At 38.1% G+C, this 25,014-nt stretch overlaps 4 protein-coding genes and 1 pseudogene across 6 annotated transcripts; 2 read left to right on the forward strand and 3 right to left on the reverse strand.

Annotated features, from left to right (window-relative positions):
- The first annotated feature begins 412 nt into the window (after window positions 1-412).
- LOC121804696 lies at window positions 413-6,910 on the forward strand. Of its 3 annotated transcripts, none has more exons than XM_042204331.1 (10): window positions 413-604; window positions 1,463-2,853; window positions 3,037-3,119; window positions 3,384-3,442; window positions 3,650-3,842; window positions 3,985-5,222; window positions 5,392-5,440; window positions 5,531-5,760; window positions 5,891-6,004; window positions 6,328-6,910. In XM_042204331.1, the coding sequence occupies exons 2-10, from the start codon at window positions 1,527-1,529 to the stop codon at window positions 6,548-6,550; spliced, it is 3,516 nt and encodes a 1,171-aa protein (XP_042060265.1). In that variant the 5' UTR covers window positions 413-604; window positions 1,463-1,526; the 3' UTR covers window positions 6,551-6,910. The 3 variants fall into 3 exon arrangements, with proteins under 3 accessions (XP_042060265.1, XP_042060267.1, XP_042060266.1); XM_042204333.1 differs by having other exon boundaries at window positions 1,466-2,853; XM_042204332.1 differs by having other exon boundaries at window positions 413-592.
- Window positions 6,911-10,319: 3,409 nt separating this feature from the next.
- LOC121803842 lies at window positions 10,320-11,408 on the forward strand (annotated as a pseudogene).
- Window positions 11,409-13,197: 1,789 nt separating this feature from the next.
- Window positions 13,198-13,500, reverse strand: LOC121803843. Its single transcript, XM_042203433.1, has one exon. It carries the CDS (start codon window positions 13,498-13,500, stop codon window positions 13,198-13,200), a length of 303 nt encoding a protein of 100 aa, XP_042059367.1.
- Window positions 13,501-14,633: 1,133 nt separating this feature from the next.
- LOC121804700 (4-coumarate--CoA ligase-like 1) lies at window positions 14,634-17,686 on the reverse strand. Its single transcript, XM_042204335.1, has 7 exons — window positions 16,656-17,686; window positions 16,407-16,566; window positions 15,846-16,267; window positions 15,588-15,771; window positions 15,378-15,523; window positions 15,165-15,232; window positions 14,634-15,057 (listed from the first exon to the last, which is right to left on the reverse strand). The coding sequence occupies exons 1-7, from the start codon at window positions 17,073-17,075 to the stop codon at window positions 14,835-14,837; spliced, it is 1,623 nt and encodes a 540-aa protein (XP_042060269.1). The 5' UTR covers window positions 17,076-17,686; the 3' UTR covers window positions 14,634-14,834.
- A 144-nt stretch (window positions 17,687-17,830) lies between these two features.
- LOC121804701 (probable mitochondrial-processing peptidase subunit beta, mitochondrial) lies at window positions 17,831-21,933 on the reverse strand. The gene is made up of 9 exons (XM_042204337.1): window positions 21,168-21,933; window positions 20,536-20,700; window positions 20,272-20,409; window positions 20,040-20,191; window positions 19,844-19,952; window positions 19,317-19,415; window positions 19,106-19,171; window positions 18,232-18,339; window positions 17,831-18,132 (listed from the first exon to the last, which is right to left on the reverse strand). The coding sequence occupies exons 1-9, from the start codon at window positions 21,822-21,824 to the stop codon at window positions 18,046-18,048; spliced, it is 1,581 nt and encodes a 526-aa protein (XP_042060271.1). The 5' UTR covers window positions 21,825-21,933; the 3' UTR covers window positions 17,831-18,045.
- Window positions 21,934-25,014: the final 3,081 nt, after the last annotated feature.

Genomic DNA, 25,014 nt, shown 5'->3' on the forward strand with positions numbered 1-25,014 from the left:
CTTTAAAACCATATTTTTTTCCATAGAAATTAGATACCTAGAAATTAGAAATTAGAAAACTCCCAATAAAAGCAAACTTGTGCTTTTTTGGACAAAAAGTGGAAAATTGCACACACCACGCGCTTAAGTCAAGCGCGTTCCATTAGCACCTTTCCTATTTTTCTTCCTGTCAATTGCCATCCATGCTCTTTCACTGAATCACAACCGTTAATATCCTCAAATATTCTATCAGCGGCTGGAATCCTACCTCAACCGTAGACCCGGCTGCACAGGGATATCTCTCGGCTTGGTAAAACCGAGCCTGACTCAGAATCTGAGGCTCGGAACCGGGGCCAAGTTGCTAATTCACTTAAAAAGAGTTATTTATTTATTTTTTATTATTAGCTTTATATCCGAGAGACATGTCTGAAAAACAAAAAAAACTACTCCTGGAGAGAGAAAATAAGCAGTGAACAGTGGAGTGCATATACATATACATACACATTCATTACATAAATGTATATTTAAGTATATTCAGGGGGAGAAAGTAGTTAGCAAATTTGATGAGAGTTGAAGCTGAGCCAAATTCGCAGTATTTGATCTTCCATTTCATGTATTACCCGGAGTGAGTTGCAAGGAAATTCACGCACACACACACGCACTTGTACTCAATTATTTTAGCTCAGATCACTCTGTAAACGGCTGAAGTTGCATTTTTATACTGGTTTTCGTGGTCCTGCGCTGCTCAGTAATAAATAATTTGGGGCTTGCTTGAGTATTCGAGCTATGCTGTGTGTAATTTGAGCTTAGATTGCGTTGCTCCTAATTTCTGTGGAAATGGGTTTGGTGTGAATTATAGTTATTTATTGTTTAGGGAGTCTATTGACATGCTAGAATCTTTAGGGTTTCTTCTGTTTTTGGAATTCGGGTTCCTCAAGGAAAAATGTAGTTGTTGATGCATGTTTAATTCTATCGCTGTAGTTGCTTCCTTTTGAACGAGAGGGAGAGCTGAATTAAGTTGATTTTTTCTCGCGGCAATGGAATGAGTATGTGCCTGTGATTTTCTGTTTTCCGTTTTATTTTTCTTTCCCACTTTCTTTTCATATGACTCAATTAGGTAATTGTAATTAGGGAAAGTAGTGCATATTTCTGATTTTAGTTTCAGTGAAGTATAACAGCATTTAAGTTTGGCTATCGTTGCCTTTGTTATTGGAGAATGTCTTGTTTGGGGGGTTGGATATGACTAGACCTGGTTGTCTTTGTGCTTTCTGCGTACTTGTACCGACAATTGTTCAGTGATCGGAACAACCACGCTTGTGTTTTTCGGTGTCAATGTAACCAATTGAGCAACCTTGTTTTAGCTGTAATTGATTTGAATGACTTTTGGGGCATTTCTTGTTTGTTCCCTCCGCATCCATCAGTTTAAAGCAGTCTGTAAGTTAGCAGTCTCCATTTGTCTCAACGTAATTGTATTTTGGTGCAGTAGGCTCTTCCGAACAAGTTACCAGGTGCCTGTGACTGGAGAAGCCTAATTTTTGAATGAAAAGATGTTGCAGCGCCAAATCATGTTCAAACAGTGGCAAGAAATGCAGCGAAGACAACAGCTCCAGGAGTTGAGCAACGCTAGAAACCAGAATTATGTAAATCAACTATCATCACTGAAACAGGCATCAGGTGGACAATTTTCTCCGACGGTCAATGGGACACCAATGCAGGATCCGCGAGGTATATTTATGACTGGTAACATGATGCAACACGGTGGACCAAATGAATTAGTACTTGGACAAAGTCCTGCTGGCCTGAGTCAGCCTCATTTAGACATATCTTTATATGGGAATCATACTCCAACCCCCGACAAGAATTTGAATCAATATTCTCACCTTCAGGGCCCGTCTAATCTTTCAACCAATCAGCTGACCAAGAATAATAGTAGCCCTCTGGGAATGATCACCATGCAGCCTTCAGCTTTCAGTAACTCTTTCATGAGTCAACATTGTAATTTTCCTGCTGATCAAACTAACATTACAGATGTTTCTTTTCATTCTTATCAAGAGAAAAACTTGTTTGGGCAAGTCCACACCGAAGGTTTACATAGTGCAGTTTTGCCTGGAAGCTACTCTGAGCAAGGAATAGCAGCTCTGGAATTTGAAGGGAGGCACGAAGATGCAGACTTTGGCATGTCTGTGGTGGATGATTCCCTAGACCCATTGGAACAGAAGATATTGTATAATACAGATGACGACAGCTGGGGATCATTTAGCAGATGCAGCAAAGGGAGTACAGGAGGCTTTGCGGGTATGATGGAAAACATGTCTGACATAGATGGATTGCCTTCTATACAAAGTGGCAGCTGGAGCGCTCTAATGCAATCTGCCCTTGAAGAAACATCTGGAAATGATCCTGGGGTACAAGAAGAATGGAGTGGATTAAGTTTCCAGAATCCAGAACCATCAAATGACAACCAGCACGCGAAGTCCAATGATAGCAAAAGGTTGCAAAATAGTTGGGTTAACAGAAACTTGCCAAATGCCGTCTCTCCAATTTCAAAGCCACAGCAATTGGCCCAGAATTTCAATTTGAACTCCAGCTTTGCTAATTTTCAGCAACCAGGTTACCAGTATCATAACCAGAAAGAGGAATATCACTCTGAGTCTTCTCATGCCGCTACTCAGAACTCTCCTAGAAGTACGAGCCTGCTGGCTGACTATAACTCTCAACAGAAGTGCCCTAGTAGAAGGGCACCGGTGATTCAGACTTCTTTGCCATTGCCACACATTTGGCCTGTTAAACATAAGGAGAACCCAAATAATGACACACATGAGCCTAGCCTGTTGTCATGCACTAATAACAACCAGCCGTTCAATGAATTATCTGGTAATAATATGCTACCCTCATCTTTAGATATGCTCTTTTCATACTCAAACTCTTGAGCAGTTAGAATGTACCGAATTTGATTGGTTGTTATGAAGGAGAGATGTTGATCTAGATACCTTATTGAAGTTAAGATGCATAAGATAATCTCACAGGAGAATTGCATTGAAATTTAACTTTGTCCAGGTCAAGAATTCAAAGGTGCTTTTTGGCTTCAAGGAAGTGCATCACATCATGTGCCTGGTGGCATTCAAAAGCCATACGATCAGGTTAGCCCGAAAGTCCTTTTTCTGTGCCCTGTTGTATCTCTTCTCCCTCAGCTGAATGTACTTTTTTTTTCCTCTTTGATGTCTTTGTAGTTGAGTGGCAAAACAAGAAAATGCTTAGATGGTCTTACTAGGTCAATATGTTTTTACTTGCATGGACCTAGATTACCGACCACATTCAATGGCATATTAAGTTCATTAAAAATCTATATCAGCTGGTGTTCTCTCTTATTTCCTGAAAGTTAAGTGATTATTATGTTCTTACAGGTGAACCAGATAAATTCTCATGGGTACTCAGTTGATCCAGAGAATATGACTGCTCCGAGGTAGTTACTGCTTAAAGATTTTGTGTGCTATCTGAAATTCTCAAGTATCTGTAATTATCACATTATGTGGAAAAACCAATTACATTCTCAATCTATTTTTTATTCATTTTGTACTCCTGGTTCAGTGACATTTGTATCTTGGCTCTTTTTCTCTGATGTAAACCTCAAATTTTCATTTGGGCAACACTCGCCCTTCTTTCGTTGCAGTGAAAGTATGATTGAGCTACTTAACAAGGAGGATACATCCAACGATCAAGCATCAGTGATGCAATTGAACTTGAAAGACTCAAATCCTACAGAATTTGGTTCAAGTAACACTTCTGGTGCAATTTTCGCCAGACCATGCAGGCCTTCAGATCCTCAAACTTCGACACACTCAGTTTTCCCATCCTCATCCATGGTGGGTAAAGTAAATATTTGTCATGTAAATCTTGACCTTATCAGGTCCTCCAAGATGGAGATTCCATTTTTCAGATTGCTCATTGTTAGATGTAACAAACTCTTACATTTCCCTAAATATACACCATTATCTCTCTTTGCAGGTCGCCTCTAGTGCAACGTCTCTATCAAGTCATATTGTGAACAATCATGTTGAAAACCAACATCCAACTTCACCCTTTCCTAGTCACATGACTCTCAGTAATGCTGAAGCCCCTCTTTCTGCACAACCCTCTTTGATGTCAGATAGGCTGCAGCATGTGGAATTTCAGATGGGGAAACATACTCAATGGCAGGGTATGTCCTCTCAGCAAGACACAACTTCCCCGAAACCTCTCATATTTTCGTCTAGTTTGTTTGGGTCGCCTGATTCAGCATCTAGCAGTATAAGGACTAGCTCAGAAGCTCCAAATGAACAGCACTATCAGAATTATCCTGAACAAGCATACAATGCAAAACAATATTTAGGGAATTTAGCTGGGCTTGATCAGCGATTAGAGAAAGGAAGCTCTATTAATGAGGGGTCAACTGATATAAATAGCTCCACATCCCTCAGCAGTGAACTTCGAAAGCAAGAACTTAGAGAGCATGGCTCGGAAGCAGGTGCTATTGGGTCTGGTTCATTGACAACTGATGATGGTAAGAGCTTCGTTCCTAAACATGATGGTGTAAACTATCAGCATCCAAGTGCCAATCTAGAGGAGCTGCTTTTGAGTGGACATGATTCTAGAAACGAAGGTGTAGCAAAAACTGACTCGAATGCAGTATCATGTCTTGGCGCGTATTCATCTGGGGATAATGAGGGATGTAAACTCTCCCAAGGGGTCCAAGGCGATCAGTCTGGCAAAGCTTTGTTGACATCTTACCCTCAGAATTTCCAGCAGAATATTCTTTCCCAAAATGATAGGCTGACATGTTCAGGAGGTAGTAACAGAGCTTCTAATGCGGTACATGCATCACAGATCAGTTTGCCAATGGTCCAATCCTGGTTTAAGCAGTATGAGACCTTGAAGAACGGACAGAGGTTGCCAATTTATGATTCAAGAGCTGCAATTCATGCCACGCAACTATCCTCGGATATGACTCCGGGAAACTTGCAGGATAACAGTTTAAGTATGCAAGTAAATTTGGCTAATGCCAGTCAAGGAAGTGGCTTACTTTCACCTGCCTCTGCAAACCCTGTCCTGTATGAACATTTAAACCCCCCTTCTATGTTGCCTTCAAATGCCAATCACCAAAGTTTAGCTGTTACATTGGAGAAGAAACGGAAACTTATTGCATTGACCATGATACCCTGGCACAATGAAGTTTATCATGATGAGTCGAAGCCCCAAGATATCAGGTCTGTAGACTTACTAACAGCTATATATCAATGAAGCATCAATTTCTGCTAATTGGAACCTTCTACTTTTTTTCCTTTTTCTACAATCTTTAGAATAAATGGCTGAAGTAGATTTCTTTCTGTGATAAATATGAACATATAATCACTGAACTTTCCTTCTATATGGCAGCACCTCTGAGTTATCATGGGCACAAGCTGCAAACAGAAGAGAAGAAGAGGTGAGGTCCTTTTGCTTATAATTACTAAAATGTTTGGTATGTTTATGGATCATTATCTATTAGTAATTCCTTTACTCTCCAATATCTTAGGTGATATCTGAAGCTGAAATTATAGAGGAGTTGCACCCAGTGATTCAAGCAAAAAGACGGCTGATTTGCTGTACACAACTTATGCAGCAAGTCTTTCGACCTGCACCATCAGTTATTATTTGTATGGATTCCAGTTCAAATTGTGATTATATAGCATATTATGCTGCTAGATTAGCATTAGGAGATGCATGTAGCTTGACCAGCCAATTGCCTCTCAACTCCATGGATGTGTAAGAGCTGCACTTGTTTTTATGTTTGTTCCTTTCTTTCTAAATGAAAATCACTTCCATTCTCTAATCCCAAAGGTTGAGTTTGTATTGGCTATTAACTTACTTATTTCTTGTCGATTGTTATGTTCAGGTCAGATTCACATGACAAACCTAAAACTTCAAGGAGAGCAGATGCTTGCAAGTTCTCGAAAGTCGTGGAAGGTATTATTTGTCGAGCAAAGAAGCTTCAAGATAATTTAATGAGGTAGGGGCATAATCTACTCTTCGTTACATCTTTATCTTTGATGCTACATAAATGTAAACCATGTGAGCAATATTTTAACTGGCCTGGTGCCTGATGATGCCAAATAGAAATGGTATATATGTTGATTTGTAACCTTGTGAGTGCACCTCATGTGATAAGCGTGATGATTATGTGCGCTATAACATTCAGGGATTTGATAAACTGTGTATGTGAAAAGCTTGATTCTGTAGGTTTAGCCGACTTTGATTTTGGATAAGGCCCCCCATTGATTTGATGCATATTTTTAGTTGGTATAAGTATTGAATGCAAATTTGATGACACAGACTGGAAAAAAGTCTATCGAGTGTAGACATCAAAGTGGAAGCCCAGGAATTGGAGAAATTTTCTACCATCAACCGCTTCGCGAAGTTCCACATCAGGGCACATCCGAGTTCAGCAGCCTCCTCCGGCACATCAACATTGCACAAAATGCTCCCTCAAAGATTCGTAGTAGGGCGTCCAATGCCTGAGATATTACCAGAAGGCGTGGACTGTCTTTCCTTATAATCTGAAACGAAATAGAAACATTCGCTCCTGCCATGTTTCCTCTTCTACACAAGGTGCTCCTTATACGAAGATCTGGTGGTTTTGTGACCAATAAAAGTTGAACGGAGGAGACAAAATTCCCTGGAGATGAATACAAGTTAGACCAGGTGACCTCTAATCTAAGGTGGATCCTTTCACAATTTTTGAGGAAGTATATAATATATATATATATATTGATCTTGTTATGTCTGCATAAAAAATTTAGGTGGATGATGTAGGAGAGAGCAGGCTATTGTACGGATTTAGTAGTGATTTGTATGAATGCACTTTTGTTATACCGTTAAATTTTAGTCCTATCTATATTCCAATTCGCACTTAAAACTCTTCGCATTTTAGTTTAGTTTCAATCAAAATGTACTACTCCATGTATAAAGTTGGAAGTCATGATGTTTATTTTGTTTGAAGTTGTTTCCGACAGAGATTTTGTGGGCCCAGAACCTGAATCCAAATGTTATTGTCAGCATAAAGATAGTCTTCAAATAAAAAGAATTCTTCTGTAGTTGGATTTCGCTGTAGTAGATTCTATTTATCTCTCACTAAAGATACTCATAGATTTCGGTGCTGATGAAACAAAGATTTTCTCCACTCTTGTCAGCATCACAGGAGCATCTGATTGGGTTGTATGTGAGAGAAAGAGCTTTTTTGGCATTCTCTTGTAACAACCAAATACGAGTATCATTGTTTATCCTATTGGGATCTGCGGAGTTATGAAAATCAAGAGACAAATGTTTGGTCAATTTTGTGCATGAAATTAATGTTTTGGGATTGGTGGGCACAGCAGCCAGTTACAGTGTTGTCTGAACTCCACAAACATCAACATTCACTAAAAATTTATTTTTAATTTGCTTTTGTTTCCTTCCACCTCCTGCCACACTTAATAATTTCATATACCAAAATAATAGTAGTAGTATCTTTCCTTTTATCTAATACTTCCTCCGTTCCGTCCATGAAAGTGTATCATATTTTTCTATTTCCGTCCGTCCCACAAAATTTATCTCATTTCACTTTTTACTATTTTTAGTAGTGGACCTCATATTTTACTAGCTCATTCATTCTCATATTTTATTACGAAACTAATATATGAAAGTAGGACTCATATTTCACTAACTTTTTCAACTCATTTTTCATTACATTTTTTAAAACTCGTGCCTAGTCAAAGTGAGACAATATTCAAGGGACGGAGGGAGTACTATCAGTCAGTCAAATATTATGTACCATGTCATGTTTCTATTGGGAAGATATCCTAATTATCTAGTATCAAACATGATTTACCATATCACTTTTTCATTATTGAAATAGTACATTATTTCAACATGCTTATTTTATCTTAAGTTAGATTTCGTCAAACATGATATACCAAATCTATTTTTGCTTTTTTCTATTACAACTTCAACAGGAGTACTATTTTATTATGTACTCGATTATGTTCCATCATGCGTTTAATGTATTGTGATATACGCTCTTCAGAAAGTTTAAGTGCACGTATTGCTCATTATTTGTATTGAAAATGTCCATTGCTACAGTATGAAATGCAATATTGTCCTCAGCGTTGAAAAAACGTGTAAAATATGGAGGCTTTCAGTTTTCACTTGGCCAAAGACTTAAGGTTTGTTACCTAAAGTAACCTCCAAATGCATTATGAGGTGCCCTAATTCAAAGACCTTTCATGCGGTCTCTACTACTCTATAAATAGGAGGATTTGATAGATGAGGAACATACCAACAAAAATATTCTCTCTTTTCTTTGGCTCTCTACAGCTTAGTTAGCATTTTAGGAGCATTGCATTGCTCGGTTCTTGCCTCCAATTCAAGTTCGCTGGTGCCTGCAAGTTAGAGGTGCTTCTATTCGATAGGAGTGAAGTAGTTTCATCTTTGGGAACGTTGCGCCAATCCATGAGCTTCTACCAATTCATGTCCATTATACATGTAAAAAACTCTCACATCATACCAGAGGCGGACCTATGTAGACGGCTGGGGGTCCTTAGGACACCCGACAATTTGAGTTTTGAGTATATATTATATACGCGTAAAACATTTTATGAATTCATTCGCACGCTAATTAGTTCGTCACAGAAGCGGACTGAGGTCCATGAGAACACTGGATCGGTTCCTTCAGCACTGGAGTACTTAATTTTTTTAGATTTTGTTATAGCTAATTTATTTATCTATTACGGAGTACTTAATTTATTTTTCTAATTCTCATAGTTAATAACTATTTCATTTATCTTTTACTTAAGATTTATCTATTACGGAGTACTACTATTAGTTAAAGTTTATTTTCTTCGGACGGTGCCCACGTACACAGCTAAAACTTAAATTAATAGCTAATTAATAAATACTTTAATCTTTATCAGTTATTTGAGCTCAATTAAACCTTATTAATCTCAGTTAAAATTTAGTCCTCTTACTTATGAAAACTTAATTAACTTAATCTATTAATAATAAATAAATAATTGCGTCTCATCATCCGCACCAGAGAGGAAAAATGTGTTAGGAAAGTTATGAGATTTATAAAATATTTTCTACTTAAAATTGTTGATCAAAAAAATTACTCAAAAGACACATCTAGAGAATGTTAAATATATGGATGCATATAAGCTTGATATATAGACTATTCAATGGATTGGATTGGATTGGATTGGATTGGATTGGATTGGATATATATGACAAAACTAATGACACCGCATATATAGAATCTAATGATTTACATTAGAAATCCAAGTAGTTTGGCCTAAAATTTTAATTCTGAACTTTCTGTATAAAAGCAGCCCATCTCGTCAATTGGATCCGTTAAATGTATTGATAACTCGAGCCCAACTTGATTAATCAGGTTAATTGGAGTGACATTTTAATAGATGTTTTTTTTATTGAGAATTCATATACTCCATATAGGAGTTTTAATACCCAAGATAAATCTTTATTAAAATTTATAATGAACTGTTTTGATTTACATAATATGTACCGTGCCCTAGCATAGAGTAGTGATATAGGCCAACTACTATTTAATTGCATAACTAGAGAACACAAATTTAGTCTATTGTAAGAGTGATTTAGGTCACTGTTTAGTTCACAGCACGATTTTAAATATACAGAGTGAACCACAAAACCATAATAGTGAACTAAATATTTCATGGAATAAATACTTCATTACAAATTATAGTGAATTAAATTCGTGTTATCTAGTTATACATTTAAAATTAGTTATACTTTGATTATCTCTTTTTTTTTTTACTTAGAGCGTTTAATATTGATTTATTGTTCCAAATATATTGATAGTGAGTAACACTATACTATAAAGCAATCATTTGTCAGAAACAAAATCGACAGGACCACCTGAAACACATTTTATTAAAAAAATATGACAGCATAGGAAAAAAAACAAGGGTTGCAAGAATTAATAATGATTTATGAGGGACTAATTTATTGCAAAACAATAATAAAAGAAAGCAACACGCATATGTCACAATAATTCAATACTTGTTTTTGAGGGACTAGTTTTATACTAGTACATGACAATGATTCATTCATTGCAATATTCGAATGAAATCGACCTCAATCGTTGCATCTTAAAATCAATATAGTGATAGGAAAAGTAATCCATTAGACTTATACAATGGTTTCACTTTTTTATATAGCATCAACCTCAAGGGTCGGGTCTGTTTTATAAATACACACTCTCTCTCTCTATAAAATGGGGAAGTCTCAGGCTCAGGCTCAGGCTCATATAACCGATGGTAGAATTCCCCATGCAAGGGCATGTAATACCTCTGTTAGAGCTGGCGCAAGTTCTAGCCACGCACGGTATCAGAACCACGTTCGTGAACACCGAGATGGTCCACGATCGTGTTGTTAGCTCCTTCGCGGGGGAGAGTCTGGTCGGGCTCGAGCCACGCGAGAGATACGTTCCGGGGAAGTTGACGGAGGCGGTCTACACCATCCTACCTGGCAAAGTCCAAGCCTTGATTCGAGAGATCAATTGTGGTGGTAGCAAAATCAGCTGTCTGGTTTATGATCAGTCCATTGGCAGCCTTCACCAAGTTGCTAGAGACGCAGGGCATCGGTCGGTGGCCTTCTTGATAGCAGTCCACTTCAATTGGCACCAACAATGCCCATCGTGAATCCGAAACACGACACTCCAGAAACTTATTCTGGACATGATGAGACAGAACAACCATTCAATCAACTCTGCTGATTGGGTGATATCCAACTCGGCTCTTGATCTCGAGCCGGGTGCATCCACCCTTGCCCCACAAATCCGCAAGCAACAGGCTAGCCGATTCCGCTGGCCAGTTCTACCAACACGACAAAGATTCCCTCGAATGGCTAGATCAACAGCGGCCCTCCTCGGTCATATACGTGGAGCTATGCAATACTCGGTCCAGCTCAATTCCAAGAATTAGCTCTCGGGCTAGAGCTCACCAACCGGCCTTTCCTGTGGGTTGTGAGGCCCGATGCTGTGCCCGGGGTTGGGAAACCAGAGTTTCCCAACGGCTTCTTAGAGAGAACCAGGAGCCAGGGGAGGATTGTGGGTTGGGCGAACCAACAAAAGGTGCTGAGCCACCCTTCGGTTGCTTGTTTTGTGAGTCACTGTGGTTGGAACTCGACTTTGGAGAGTTGGACTACAATTGGGGCGTGATAGCGGTGTGATTGTCCCGTTCGATGAGATTAAGGAAAAGATCGATCGAGTGGTCGGTGACGAGGAGTTGAAGGGAAGGGCATTGCAGCTCAAGGAAATGATGGGGCATGGTACAAGAGAAGGAGGAACTTCTTACCAAAATCTCAAGAATTTTATAACTTGGCTACATGAATGCCAGGAATGATTTATGTCATGTAACCATGAGAATTTGGATTATTTCTCATGGGTTGTGTTTTAATTTAAATATGATGTGATATGCCCTCTCAATAATACTTTGACAAATAAATATTCAAAATGTTCATATCTTGCTTCATTGCTTGCTCATGTCTGTTTCTAGCTTGGAGGTAGGCCAATGTATATCTATTTATCAAAATATATGGGATTTTTTTATTTCCTTCAATTTGCTATGGGATAGTCAATTTGGATATAGTGATAAAAGTGGGATGAAATCATGAAATTAGATCAAGTAAATTTAGGAATGAGATAGAGTACTGAATACTGATAAATAAAATGGATTCAATAAAATATTCTAAGATAATTGTAGATGTCAAAACAAAGAAGAACATTCCTATTGAATTCGTGTTAACACCTTTTGATTGAAAAAAAATAGAAAAATATATTTTCACTTACTGTTAATTGACAATTGTGTGGATACATATTCTTTTAGATATATATAATATTATGTTAAGCAAATAATTGAATAATAACATGTGATCATAGGCAACTTAAGGAGGCAGAAGAATTACATGGTTCGATCGTGAGATCTATGTCTACAAAACAAAGAAGGATGATGTTTTTCTAATTACTCTGTATTGATATATCAAAACTACAAAAGAAACGAGCTATAGAAAACTGAAACAAGATGATCTCATAAGTCATAACACAAGATATAGTAACTCTCTCTTACCTCATTTCAGTTGAATTGGCACAACCATATATATCTACAATATACTACTGATACTATCATGAATATTGACTAATTAAGTTTATTAAATAATTCGAACAATAAGTGAGACCAAAACTCAAAATTGAAATGGAAGATTGTCTCATTTGTTACTTCAAATCGGTGGAATGTAATATTAAAATTTATTGGTTTACCAAAATGGGTATGTCTAAGGGTTTCTTTAATCGAAGCAATTTTAAACACTTGAACCATATTCCACTATACTCGAGAAAAATATACTTAATGTGGTTATATGAATCCATATGCGCGAGACAAAATATATAGGTCAACCAGAAAGATACATTGATATATGTCTACTTTAATGAAATTCCAAAATTTAAAAAGTAATCAGAAAACAAATTCCAGCTTGTCCGGGAGCCTGCACATTCAGAAAACCCAAGTTATTGTCTTCAAATATGGGGGCACAGCTTTGAGTCTTTCATGTGATTAATTCGTAATAAATTATACAATACTAATCCAAATGAGAGATATTGCACTCTATCAGGAAATCAAATTATAATGCTTATTTGTTTACTTCGATCTTTTGACTTATCGACGTATATACCTCCAGTAGTTTATCCACCTTTTTATAGATCTAATTTTGTTTCTTGTTCATAACAATTAAAGTTGGTAATTGGCATCCGGAAAAGCTATGCAATGAATCCACCCGATTAATTTATTTATAATATATGCGATTTTTTGTTGATGTGTTTTTAAAACTAGTGAAGATTAGTATTTTCCAAAATGACCGTTCGATAATCATAAGTTTGAGAGGCTTGAAGTATGATAATTGCTCTTAATAAAAGTGAGCGTGATGGATAAAATTAATAGCAGTAGTTACTTACTAAGGTTAACAATATGGGGAGACCTACCTCCTAGCTACCATATGGTAGTAAAAATCTCTGCCATGAAAACTAATACAGTACTTCATTATACAAGTGCCAACAAAATTAAAAATTCTCTACAAAATAAAGAAAAAGAAATCGCCGGATTCTGTTTGTGTTGAAAAAAAAACAGAAACTTTACTATACTATACAGCATTTGGGTTTGAATGCGACTGAGATCCGGAAAAATCAATCAATTTCTGCAAAACAAAAACCTGAGTTTTGAGAAGCACAATGTAGTTGGCTGTTTCTTCATAAAGTTGGTCGGGCTTGATCTCATCGGTATCGGTAGGTATGAGGCTCTTTAAGGCCTCCAGCTTGTCGGAAACGGAGGAGGCACCGCCCGGTTGGCCGGCTCTGCGGTGGCAGCTCTCTTGAGGTTTGCGCAATCTCCGGCTTGATTTGGCAGAATATTGTCTCGTCAGCCTCCGCGTGGGCTTTGAGGCCATTATGTCGGTGGGAGTAACTTTGGCTGCGACGGCAGAGAAAGGGGTTGTTCGATTGGCAAGGTAAGGTGATGAGAAATTGAGTTAAAGGGATATAAGTAGGGGCATGTCACTGCCCCTGTTGGGGAAAGACCATTTTGCCATTTCTAAATCCTAATTCCAGGCATATAAATTGAGGTAATAATGTGGAAACATGAGTAGCATTACTTTATTTATTTATGGAAAATATTTGGGTGTGGAAACATATTATGGAGGGCATTTAAGATAATTGAAGTGCATGGAGGGAGAAGAAGAGGAGAGCACATGGATTTAGGGAGAGTAGTAGCATAGCATGTGACAAAGTTAAAACAGTGAAACTGTACACCACATTCCCTGCCCTGCCCTCCTCGATCCTTCTTCTTCTATATATAATCATTTTTCCATTCTCAACACATTTAATCAATGAAATTTAAATTACAACTATAAAAAGTAGGATAAGTATTCACTTATTCGGTTTCATTCAATCTTTAAAATAATCTGGACAGAATCCACATATCATCCTCTATTGTCATTTGATGTGCAACTCAATCGTGTCACATGTTTCCATGACTAATGCACGTGAATGGATTTCGACAACTAAAAAATGCCAATGTGATTTCAATAGTCAAAATTTGATTAAATCTCATTTGAACCCATCTCCCAACAACAATTACTAAATGTAGAAAGGATGGGTTTAATCTTTAACTATTTATTTGTTAATTGCATTTGAATCCATTTCCCAACAAATTTAATATACTGAATGGAGACTTGGATAGATGCATGATGGCCGATTTCTTCCACATGTGGCGATCGTCGATTGGCTGGACTATGGAGATAGTGATTTACTCTGGCCCAATTTGTGGCCCACGTCAAAAGCCCACATGTCCTATAACCCAACGACATCATTTCTCTTTATTTGTATGCAAAATGACATTGTTTCACCTATAAAACATTGTCTTATAGTTGCAAACATATTTAAAAAGTAGTCAAAATTTTAATTCAGAATATATATTGCCCATTCCATTATTGTATGATTTGCAATTTTTACGAAGAGTGATATTGTAATTCTCATTAATAGTATTTGATTAGTAAAGAAATTAATAATATGGGCTAGCTAATGTATGGATCGATCTTTATTATTTCTCTTATCTTGACAAACAGAGACGTCAGTGTGTACAACAATACTAAATCATATGGACCTTGGTCCATATATAAAGATCATCGTTTTCTCGCATGCCATTTGCCGACGCAAAGTAAGGAAAAAGTCTTTTTTATTTTAATTTTGCAAACATAAGAGTAACATGATCATTAATATATAATTAATTGTGCAGATCTTTGAGCATATTTTCCCTGATAAGTCTCCTCAATATCTTCCCAGATGGTGATTTAGGTATGGCGCTAACAAATTGCACAATCCTAACTCTTTTGTAGGTTGCTGAATTTGATGAAACGTACTTTATTATGTCTTCTTCACTTTCTTTTGCTTCTGTTTTTATCACTACGCATGCTGCTGGAATTTCTCCTGCTTCTTCATCTGGTAATCTGCCACAAATTAAACCCATGCACATTACTACTATTTTTTAAAAAAATTCAATCTGATTTTGCAACACCAATTGTTTGCAACAAAAGTATAAGGCAACATTAATTACCCCACAACTGCAGCATCTTCTACCGAAGGGTGAGTTAGTAGTATTGCCTCTAATTCAGCAGGAGCAACCTGTACGTTTCATGTTATGGTTCATAAAATGTTAATGAATTAAAAACAAACTAATAATAAACTACTACGTTTTATCTTCTGCTCGTTCTTGATTTAAAATTAGTTCAGCATTGATTAAACTCGTATATATGTAGTATATATATACCTGGAAACCTTTGAATTTGATTAGTTCTTTGATACGATCAACGAGGAAAACATCGCCATCATCATCGATATACCCTATGTCCCCGGTGTGGAGCCATCCGTCTTTGTCGATGGTGATGGCCGTTTCCTTCTCGTTTTTGTAATACCCTGAAATTTAAATCACAGCTTATGAGAAAACCAGCCAAAAAACATATGAGAAGAGAAGCTTTACCTTTCATGACACACTTGCTCCTCACACAAATCTCTCCCGGGGCGTTCTTGGGAAGGGAACGCCCCGTGTTGGGATCGACGAACTTGACTTCCAGATTCGGGAGGATGAATCCCACCGAGTTCCTCTTGGCAACCACAGTAGCATGGCTCAACGTTATGCAACTGTGTTCCGTCATCCCATACGCCTAGACACAAGACAAATAATCAAAAATCAAAATGGTGTACTTTTTCATAAGAAAATGATGGTGGTGAGATCGACCTCTTGAACTTGAACGCCTGGGAATTTCCTCTCGAATGCGTTCAAGATCTCGGGGGCGAGGGGAGCTGCAGCGGTCATGACGGAGCGGAGGGCGAGCTTGGTGAGGTCGAACTCGTCCACGATGGGGTTCTTGACGAGGCCGAGCATGATGGGAGGGACGATGGGCGCGAAGGTGACGCCGTGGCTGATGAGGGCGCTCAGGAAGAGACGGAGCTCGTACCGCTGCATCACCACCACCTTGCCCTTGTTCTTGATGGTGGCGCAACAGATTCCGGTCAGCCCGTAGATGTGGAAGAAGGGTATCAGCCCCAGCGTCGACACCTGCCCAATCAGTTCTGGCCCTACGCTGAACAGTGTCGAGCACAGGTTCGCCACCAGGTTCTCGTGGCTCAGCATCACGCCTTTTGACAACCCCGTTGTACCTATCCAAAACAAAAAAAAAGGAAATTGTTGAAAAATCTTATTTTTTGTCGTCTTGGTAATGATTCTGTTTCATCTATATATATATATTTTTTTGGATAACCCTCCCCTTTTAGGGGGGGTAAAGAATAAAAAATTGACCTGATGAAAAAGGAAGGGCGCAGAGATCAGTCTGCAGCAGTTTTTCTTGAATGAAGAGAGTGTTAGCCTTATCGGTGGCTTCAAGCAGTTCTTCGCAGTTTATAGTTCCCTCTATTCTATCTTCGCCTTGTATTATAACAGGCACTCCCAAATCTTTCACCTGCACTTTCATATATACATTTGATCATGGAGTATTCATAATCATATATATAGCACTATTTAATCGAGAATAAAATTAAAAAAAAAAACCTTATGATAGGTTGATCCATCAGTGACAATTAACTTGGCATCCGCAGCCTCAACTTGGCTCTTGATCTCCGATGCATGGCCGTTGGGGTTGGCACCGGAGAAGACTCCCCCTGCTGCCATGATGCCCAGAGCGAGGGTGGCGTACTCCGCTACGTTAGGGAGGAGGACCACCACCACGCGGCCTTTCCTCAGCCCCAGTGACCTTAAGGCCTTGGAGAATCTGTAAACATTCCTCTTCACTTCTCTGTAGGTGTACCCTTTTCCTGTTATCGAGTCCACCACCGCCACATTGTCCAGATACGGTTCGATGCCTGAGAGCACAAACTCCGGCAGGGTAACATCTTTAGGGACTTCAACTGCTGGAAATTTGCTTCTGAAAATGATCTCTTCATTTACTAAGCTTTTACCATCAGTTCCCATATTAGTTCTTCCCTGTTTTTTGATTAGCTAGGCATAGTTTTAGAGCTTTTATAGGAGATGCATTTTGTGTCGATCATAACATACTCGTGTGTTAGATTAATTTGTGTTTTTAGGTTAGAATTAGTCGGGAAGAAACTATTATAGATTACCAAGTGACAAATACTGAATTATCTTACAAAACAAGATATCTTGTCTGGGTGAATTAAGAAAGATGTCACAAGTTTGCCGTTCATACCAAACTTTCATCTACATCTTTTGTCACACAAACATCTTTAGTCGTTTATTTTCAACCATATTTGTGTTGGTATCGACTAACGAGGCACGCTCAAGTGTGCGCAAATGCAATGTACATCCACCTCAATTGAGTTATAATTGCAATTATTAAATTATAGTTGAAAAATAACAAAACCTAATTAAGACAGATCCTATTGAAATTATTGAGTAATTGTTGATTAACAAATCCTGATTGAAGATTATTGATTTCTAATTGAATTTTAGTTTGAACAATTCTGCTATTGGCATGTAATACACGAAACAGCCCATTATATTACGCTCAATATCAATAACCGCAACAGTGATATTTCCTCCAAGTCGAACAGAAAAAAAACGATAGTTATTATGAAAAAATTCATCGACTTAATTGTGGGATCTTATGTAACTAGTGTATGCAACCCAAAAATCTCTTCAAGGGAACTGGGTGCACATACACTTTTCTTATCTCAATGAACGGAACAGTAGCTTAAACCACCCAAAAATCAGATAATACGGTCGCTGGATAAAAGAAAGTCTACTGTATGCTCCGGTGTGCCTTCATCTAGAAGGATATCACTGAGCTCTTTCTTGCAGATAAATAGACATATCCCCTCATCACTGCTTTCATTATTTTGACTAACCAGAAATTATACAGGAAACAGCAAAGCAAATGGAAAAATGAGAACCACATAGAAGAGCCAAGTTTGAAGTGAGGAACCTAGTAGCGGAGCCAGTAGGTCCTGCGCCTGAACCAGTTGTAGTCGGGCAGGCCCTGGACAGGCCCTACGGCACTAATGGCAACATCCTGCAAGGCAGCGCATTTACATAAGCAACTTAAAAGATATTGAGAAAAAGCAGTTACTAAAGGCATCAGAGCTGATAAAGCATTTGAACTCCATCATACCCTATCAAATATAAATCGGTTTGCAACACGTTTGATAGTGCTGGTATCTACAGCATCTATTCTGGCAAATAGTTCAGCATAAGGAATCCTCCTGCCATAAGTAATCATCTGCAAACACAAAAACAATAAATTTGAACAAGACTGTTGCTCGCCACTAAAGTGTCAAAATTAAAAACAAACTTTACCCATGAGTAAACATGCCCACTCTTTACATCAGTTAAACAATTTATAAAGCATCAAGCTTTCACAGTATTTATAAATCTAATTCCCCAGCTCACCCACTTCTCCCTTTTATAATATCTCAAAAGTCATATGCTAATCCTTAGGGAAATCCAATATAAAAAGCTAAAAGCCCTTTTATATCAAGATCTACAGAAAGTCTAACAGGGAGTTCAAATGACTCACTCAAAAGATACTAAGTGGAGTAGCTATGATCTTATAGGGGCTATGACAGCACCTCATCAAAAGATTAGGCCGTCATTACCTACCACAGGCATTGATAACTTGCAAGGAATTAATATTGATATTTTTCTGGCAATATGAAGATTTCACTTTAAGAAGAATATTAGACCAGTAACCTACAACATGTCAGAAAATAATAGAAAATATCAATATTCTTCTTAATGTGAAATCTTCATATTGCCAGAAAAATATCAATATTAATTCCTTGCAAGTTGGAAAATAATAGAAACGACAAAGACAAGCAAAAGATTACGAATCCAGTAAAAGACACTTGCAGTGCAGCCATTCAGTCCCCACCCACCCCTCCAAAAAAAAAAGAGATGTGCACCCATTCAGGAATGTAAATGCACGCTTCATCAGATTTTGCTATTGAATCACTATATACTACTACATTACTTCTCAGAAATCATACCTGACGTCCAATATCTTCAGCAACCGGGCTGCTTCCGTCAATGTGAAGCAGCAGAGAAGATTTCAACTGCAGATGACCATGTGGTGAGTTATAGCAAATGCAAATTACGAAAAACTACTTAGAAATACAAGGCTTCCATGAAAAAAGTTAAATAGATGGTAATCCCACAATTAAAGGTCACCTTGCTTCACATTTGACTTGAGCAAATTACCTGGTTACGAGCACGAATAACATCTGCCTCTGATACTCGGTAACATAGTTTGGTTAACTCATACATAATGGCATAGGCCAAATCATCCAAGCAGTCAGGCTGCATAAGAGAATGCAAAGTAAAATCAGTCTATAGAGTTATAGAACAGAAGAGCAAAATGTAAGACCAATTCCGTAGGCGCAGGAAAATTATCAAAGAATTAGCAAAAACAGAAAGGCTATACAAAACAAAAAGTTCAGCACAAAGAAGTGACAGATGGTTGCCAATCACATTGCCAAAAAATATGTACATTATTAGACAACATATAAACTATACGGAAACCTCCTCTACCAGAACTGTTACCAGGAAGAAAACAAAAGAAAAAATAAATGTACAAGAAATGGGACTAGAAATTCAGACTACAAATGATGATGTGGAAAGAAAACTGAAAATAAAAGGTCCACGGATCTTTAAAACAAGAAACAAGCAACAGGTCAGGTTGAGAGAGATAGAGTCAGAGACACTGTGCGCTTTAGGGGCAAACCCACCTTAGCAACAGCATAAACACCAAACAAGCCAGTGTCTTTGTAGTTGGTATTGAAAGCCATCATGCTCTCCGCTATTTCATTAATCCCAACCCTCTGGGCAAGCTCAGAACTGCATCCAACATTAAGAAAAAAGTTTTGAACATGGGGCACAAGTGACACAGCAGAACTATATGAATCAAGTGTAGCAACTAAATACCCCATATGCTTTCCACCACCAGCACTTTTATTCCAAGAGCCCAGCATCGACTGCATAACCATTAAAGCAATTGAATCTGGATCTGTCCAAGAAGCTCCTTCAAAGGCAACTGCGAACTGGGCTAGTGGGATGTCATCATCACGCATCCTAACCTATATATATTTTGAAAATGTAGAAATTAAGTTAAAGCCCAAATTATCACAACCACCACTCGAACAAAAGAAAAGCATACCTCAGACCCCGTAAAAATTGATGGCTCTTTAGCAACCAGCTCGGAAGATGTTATTGGGTTTGATGACAACTTTGTGAACAGTTTCTTCACTTCCTCTACAAATTCTTCATGCTTCACAGCACCAGAACCAACAAGAACCTAGGAATGGAAACCACAATGACAAAACACAACATTATAACTCATAAGAAACAATATGAGAAAAGGCAAAAACATGTTACCAAACAAGCACGTTCAATGATTAAAACCCCAATGATGAATAATTACCGTTCTTGGAGCAGTGTAGTGAGTGGCTATGTAATCTTGTATATCTTTTTTGCCAATTCTCCTCACATTTTCAGCAGGTCCAAGTATTGTCCTACCCAGAGGAGTATACTGGAAAGCTGTGGCATGTAGATGATCAAAGATAACTTCTTCTGTTTGTCCTTCTACCTGCAATCAGTTATGACAAGGAAAAGACTGACCATGTCAACGTAAAAAAGGGTCTGAATAAAATAACAAGGATGCAACATAAAGCGTTTCTTTACAAATTTTGAGAGGAAATAGAGTAAGGCAGGAAGCAGATTTGTGAACTAAAAGTGTGGTTCCCATGTAAAAAGTCATCCATTTGAATTAAGACAGTTTAGCTAGCAATTGATGGATGAAGTTTGAATCAATCCCTTAATTACTCATATTTGGAGTCTAAAAGAAGATCCTAAGAGAATGTCCGACTCTAGTATACATGGAACCAAGAAAGACACTTCCCTATAAATCAACCAAAAATTTCAAAAAATTCACCTAAAGCAAATACAAATACAACACAAAAAAATGAGAACAATTAAACGACAATATCAAACACGCATAAACAATGAGATATAAAACAGTAATCGATCAAAAAAGCTCAAAATTCAATATAATACCTCCTCCATCTCGCGAAGAATCACATCTCTCTCCCTGATAATTCTGTTCTCATCAAACTTCGAATTCTGAAGAATATCAGACAAAATATCTAGAGCACGGGGCACATCCTTATCGAACACCTTGGCGTAGTACGTTGTCTGCTCCCTTGAAGTATAAGCATTCAAATGGCCGCCCATATTCTCAATCTCCTCCTCCAGTTGTCTCGCGGTCCTCTTCTCCGTCCCCTTAAATATCATATGCTCCAGAAAATGCGCTGTTCCGTTGGACTCTTCGTTCTCGAACCTCGATCCGGCGTCAATGAAAACACCAACGGTAGCCGTGGTCGTGGCGAGATTCGACTCCGTTGCGATGCGCAAGCCATTAGGAAGGGTTGTGACTTTCGTGAGCGGTGCGGATAAGATCTCATCGTGAGAATCCACCGTCGGATGCGGCGAGTTGTAGCGGAGGAAACGAGGATCGGGGTCCTCCAGCCTTTTCAGCTTCTCCTGCACAGCTAACGCCAATCGGTCGTAGATCATGGCGGTTGGTGGCGGAGGAGATGGAAGGGGTGCATCGGCGGAGGTGGCGACGGCAGTGGAGTGAGATCGAGCGGCGGTGAATGGGCGGATTGGTCTCCGATTACGGAGACCAAGGTTTATTAGCTGGCGGATCGTCATGGCCGCGGCTGAGGCGGTAGCGGTGGTGGTGGCGGTGGTGAAATTTGTATTCAATGTGATTAGGGTTTGGTGGTAGAGAAGAGTAAGGTCAGGGTAATAAACAAACGAAGCCTCGATTCATTTCATACTTGCAGATCCGAAAACGACGTCGTTGCACTTGAATCTTACTCATTCTTTTCCTTCACATTCGGCCCGAGCCTTAAACAAAATAACAAAATATAGGTTGTGCTCAAATTATAGTACTACTTTCATGTAATTATGTAAATTACTACCAGTACATTTTTAATTGTTTTCTTTACAATATACTTCACTCTGATTACGCAGTCGCATTATTTGGATTAACATATATCGGACCCTTCTATTAGCTTTGATTTTTTTTTATCAAAGGGGATTCAATCGCCTTTTAATTAAATCCATCTTCACATGTTATCTTAACAAACGTTAAATTCCAAATTATCATATACTCTCAAATTAGTGGAAAACTAAGGATTCGAGCTACAAAACTCGATATTATACACATTAAACGGCCAAGCAAATAAATAAAAATATGAGTTTATCATATTATGAATTATGGCTTAATGTTGATTGAATTAGTTGGAGCGAGTTGACATACTTAATAAATACTTGTTGATACATGTTAAGATTTTTTTGAGACAGTGAGCATATCGCTAAGATCTTAGACAACTATGCTACGTCATCTAATTTAGTTGAAGCCTTAGTGGACCTAATACCTCTTATAGCAAATTCTATCATATTTGATTTGGACTCGCTCATTCATGTGGGTATACCGGAACGGGTATTGTGACAATTTTTCAATAGATCATGAAGTGATGTGAACTCGAGTGTTCAACATCAAGTGTCAGGTTGAATCTACGACCCGTGGATTGATTACGGCTAGGGAAGAGGGACGAGAGAATGGAGTCCATATCAAGAATTTGGGCCAAAATGGCAAGCCAGAAGGTGTTACTCGACTGGCTAGCACCAAGAACATCTCAACTCGGCCGAATGGGAATAATGAAGCAATCCAGAGGGCTCTACTCAATTGAGTCGTGAAGGGACATAATCCCACTCGGCAGAGTGATGAAGCGACAAAGGACTCTCGAGAGCTCTACTCGGCCGAGTGACAACCGACCAAAACACCATTCGACCGAGTGCCTTATCCCAGAATTTGTGACTTGACTTTTTAACCAGATTTTCTAATTTGCCTATGTTTTAGCACTACTTATAAATAGCTCACTTTATACTTAGTTGATTGTTGATTTTGTAAAGACTCTTATGAGAAAACTCATCTCCTTTAGTGATGTTTTATCTAATTCGCTCATTGAAAATTGTTTGTTTAATTCTAGTGATTAGTTAAGTAAATGTATGCTTCATGGTTAGTGTAGCTATGATTCTTCATCTTCTTGGAGAGAGTCTAAAGTCTAAAATATGACCTCTACTTCAATACATCTTCTCTATTCTTTTTCTTCCATTCAATTCCTTGAAATCTAATTTTTTATAGGCTAGATCATATGATATGGATCTCCATTGATTGATCTATCTAATATTTCCAAGATGTGCCCGATGATGTTTGATCTTCAAATAACACAAAAGATAAGTGGATCTAGTCACAAAAACTAGATCTAAAATAATTAGATAAAAAGTGTATAGGAGGAGAGATTATGCTTGAGACCTCAAGACCTCTTCCAAAACAATGAAGACAACCCTAAATAACTTTCACCAAGACAAAATCTCAATTAGCTCCAGTATTTTCTATGGATACACAAACCATAGGTGCATATCTCTACTAGATTCGATCTAAATAGAAAAAATCAAGAAACCTAATTAAATTAAGAATTGGATAAAAATCTCACTCGAGTATATTACACTAACATTCATCAAAAGTCAATTCTAATGTCTCACAAACTAGAATTTATAGGTGGGGTTGAATACCCAAGAAAAATCCTTAAAAATTGACAAATTTGGCAATACAATGCCAAATGCCCGTCCGACGATTCCCACAACTCATTTCATTTGGCCTGGACAAACACTCTAAAGTTACTTACAATTTGAAGGGGCTGGCAGCGGAAGCGTGCGTAACAAAACGGATCACATGAATTTGATCTATTTAGCAGATTATTTAGACAAAATCTATTCACGTAATTATCACATGTATCATGCTCATAACTTGAATTAAAACATGCTTTAGCACATTAAATTCCTAAAACATGCTTACTACGGAATTAGCCAATTTACCTCGTTGATTCAATCAAGAATCGATGATGGCTTGCTCCGTCTCCACTTGAAGATCTTCAATACAAGACCTCGGATCTTCTGACTGGTGTCCCGGACTATACGCTGATATTTGTGTGGGCAAATCTCACCAACGTACTAGGACTCGAATAATGGAAGACAGAACTCAGCTCACGGAGGAGAGCACAATTTTTGAAAATTCTCTTAAAGGAGGGGGACGAAAATTTTATGAATAAATTGTTGTGTTTTCTGTCTCCTTTATTCTACTATTTATATAAGTCACATATTGGGCCCAGTCAAGGATCTAAGGAAGAATCTGGAACAAGCCTCACCCAATTAGCTTTTTACTAATTAAATTGAACCCACAATTTAATATAAGCTTATATTGGAATATTACGAGCAGCCACTACAGAAGTAATATTGCACTGCCTTCCAAATCCGAAATTACAAGTATTCCGGGTTTCCTTTAATTGTATTTGATTTATTTCCCGCGCTTAAGATGGAAACATCCATTAATTAATTAATGTCTGCTATAGACTTAATTAATTAACATATTTCGAATTCCAAGAGTGGACTTAGCAAGAAGCTCTTATTTATTATTCATAGAGTAATCAAACTCCAACTAGCTAGGTTCCGAATAATAAAACCTCGTTTCGAGCTCCTCTTGTGGATGTTATCAAACGAGACTCTCCTCGCGCACGTTCCAACATAATAGCAAGCCTAGCACCTCTAGATAATGATCACCACTACCCAATATACCTGGATCGTTGGGTTACGAAAAACCCGCACCTTTGGTAAGTCAAAGTAGTGGATACTCAATATCGTATGCTCAATGCTAACGTACATTGATTAAGAAATTAATTATCAAGACCTCGTCTTTCAGTAGATAGCATAAAGACTCGTCTTGCTGTTAGATCCATTCAGTGCTATACCACACCAACGTCATCTTATTTCAATA

The sequence above is a fragment of the Salvia splendens genome, chromosome 5 (assembly GCF_004379255.2).
Source record: "Salvia splendens isolate huo1 chromosome 5, SspV2, whole genome shotgun sequence".
In the NCBI taxonomy this organism is placed as follows: Eukaryota; Viridiplantae; Streptophyta; class Magnoliopsida; order Lamiales; family Lamiaceae; genus Salvia; species Salvia splendens.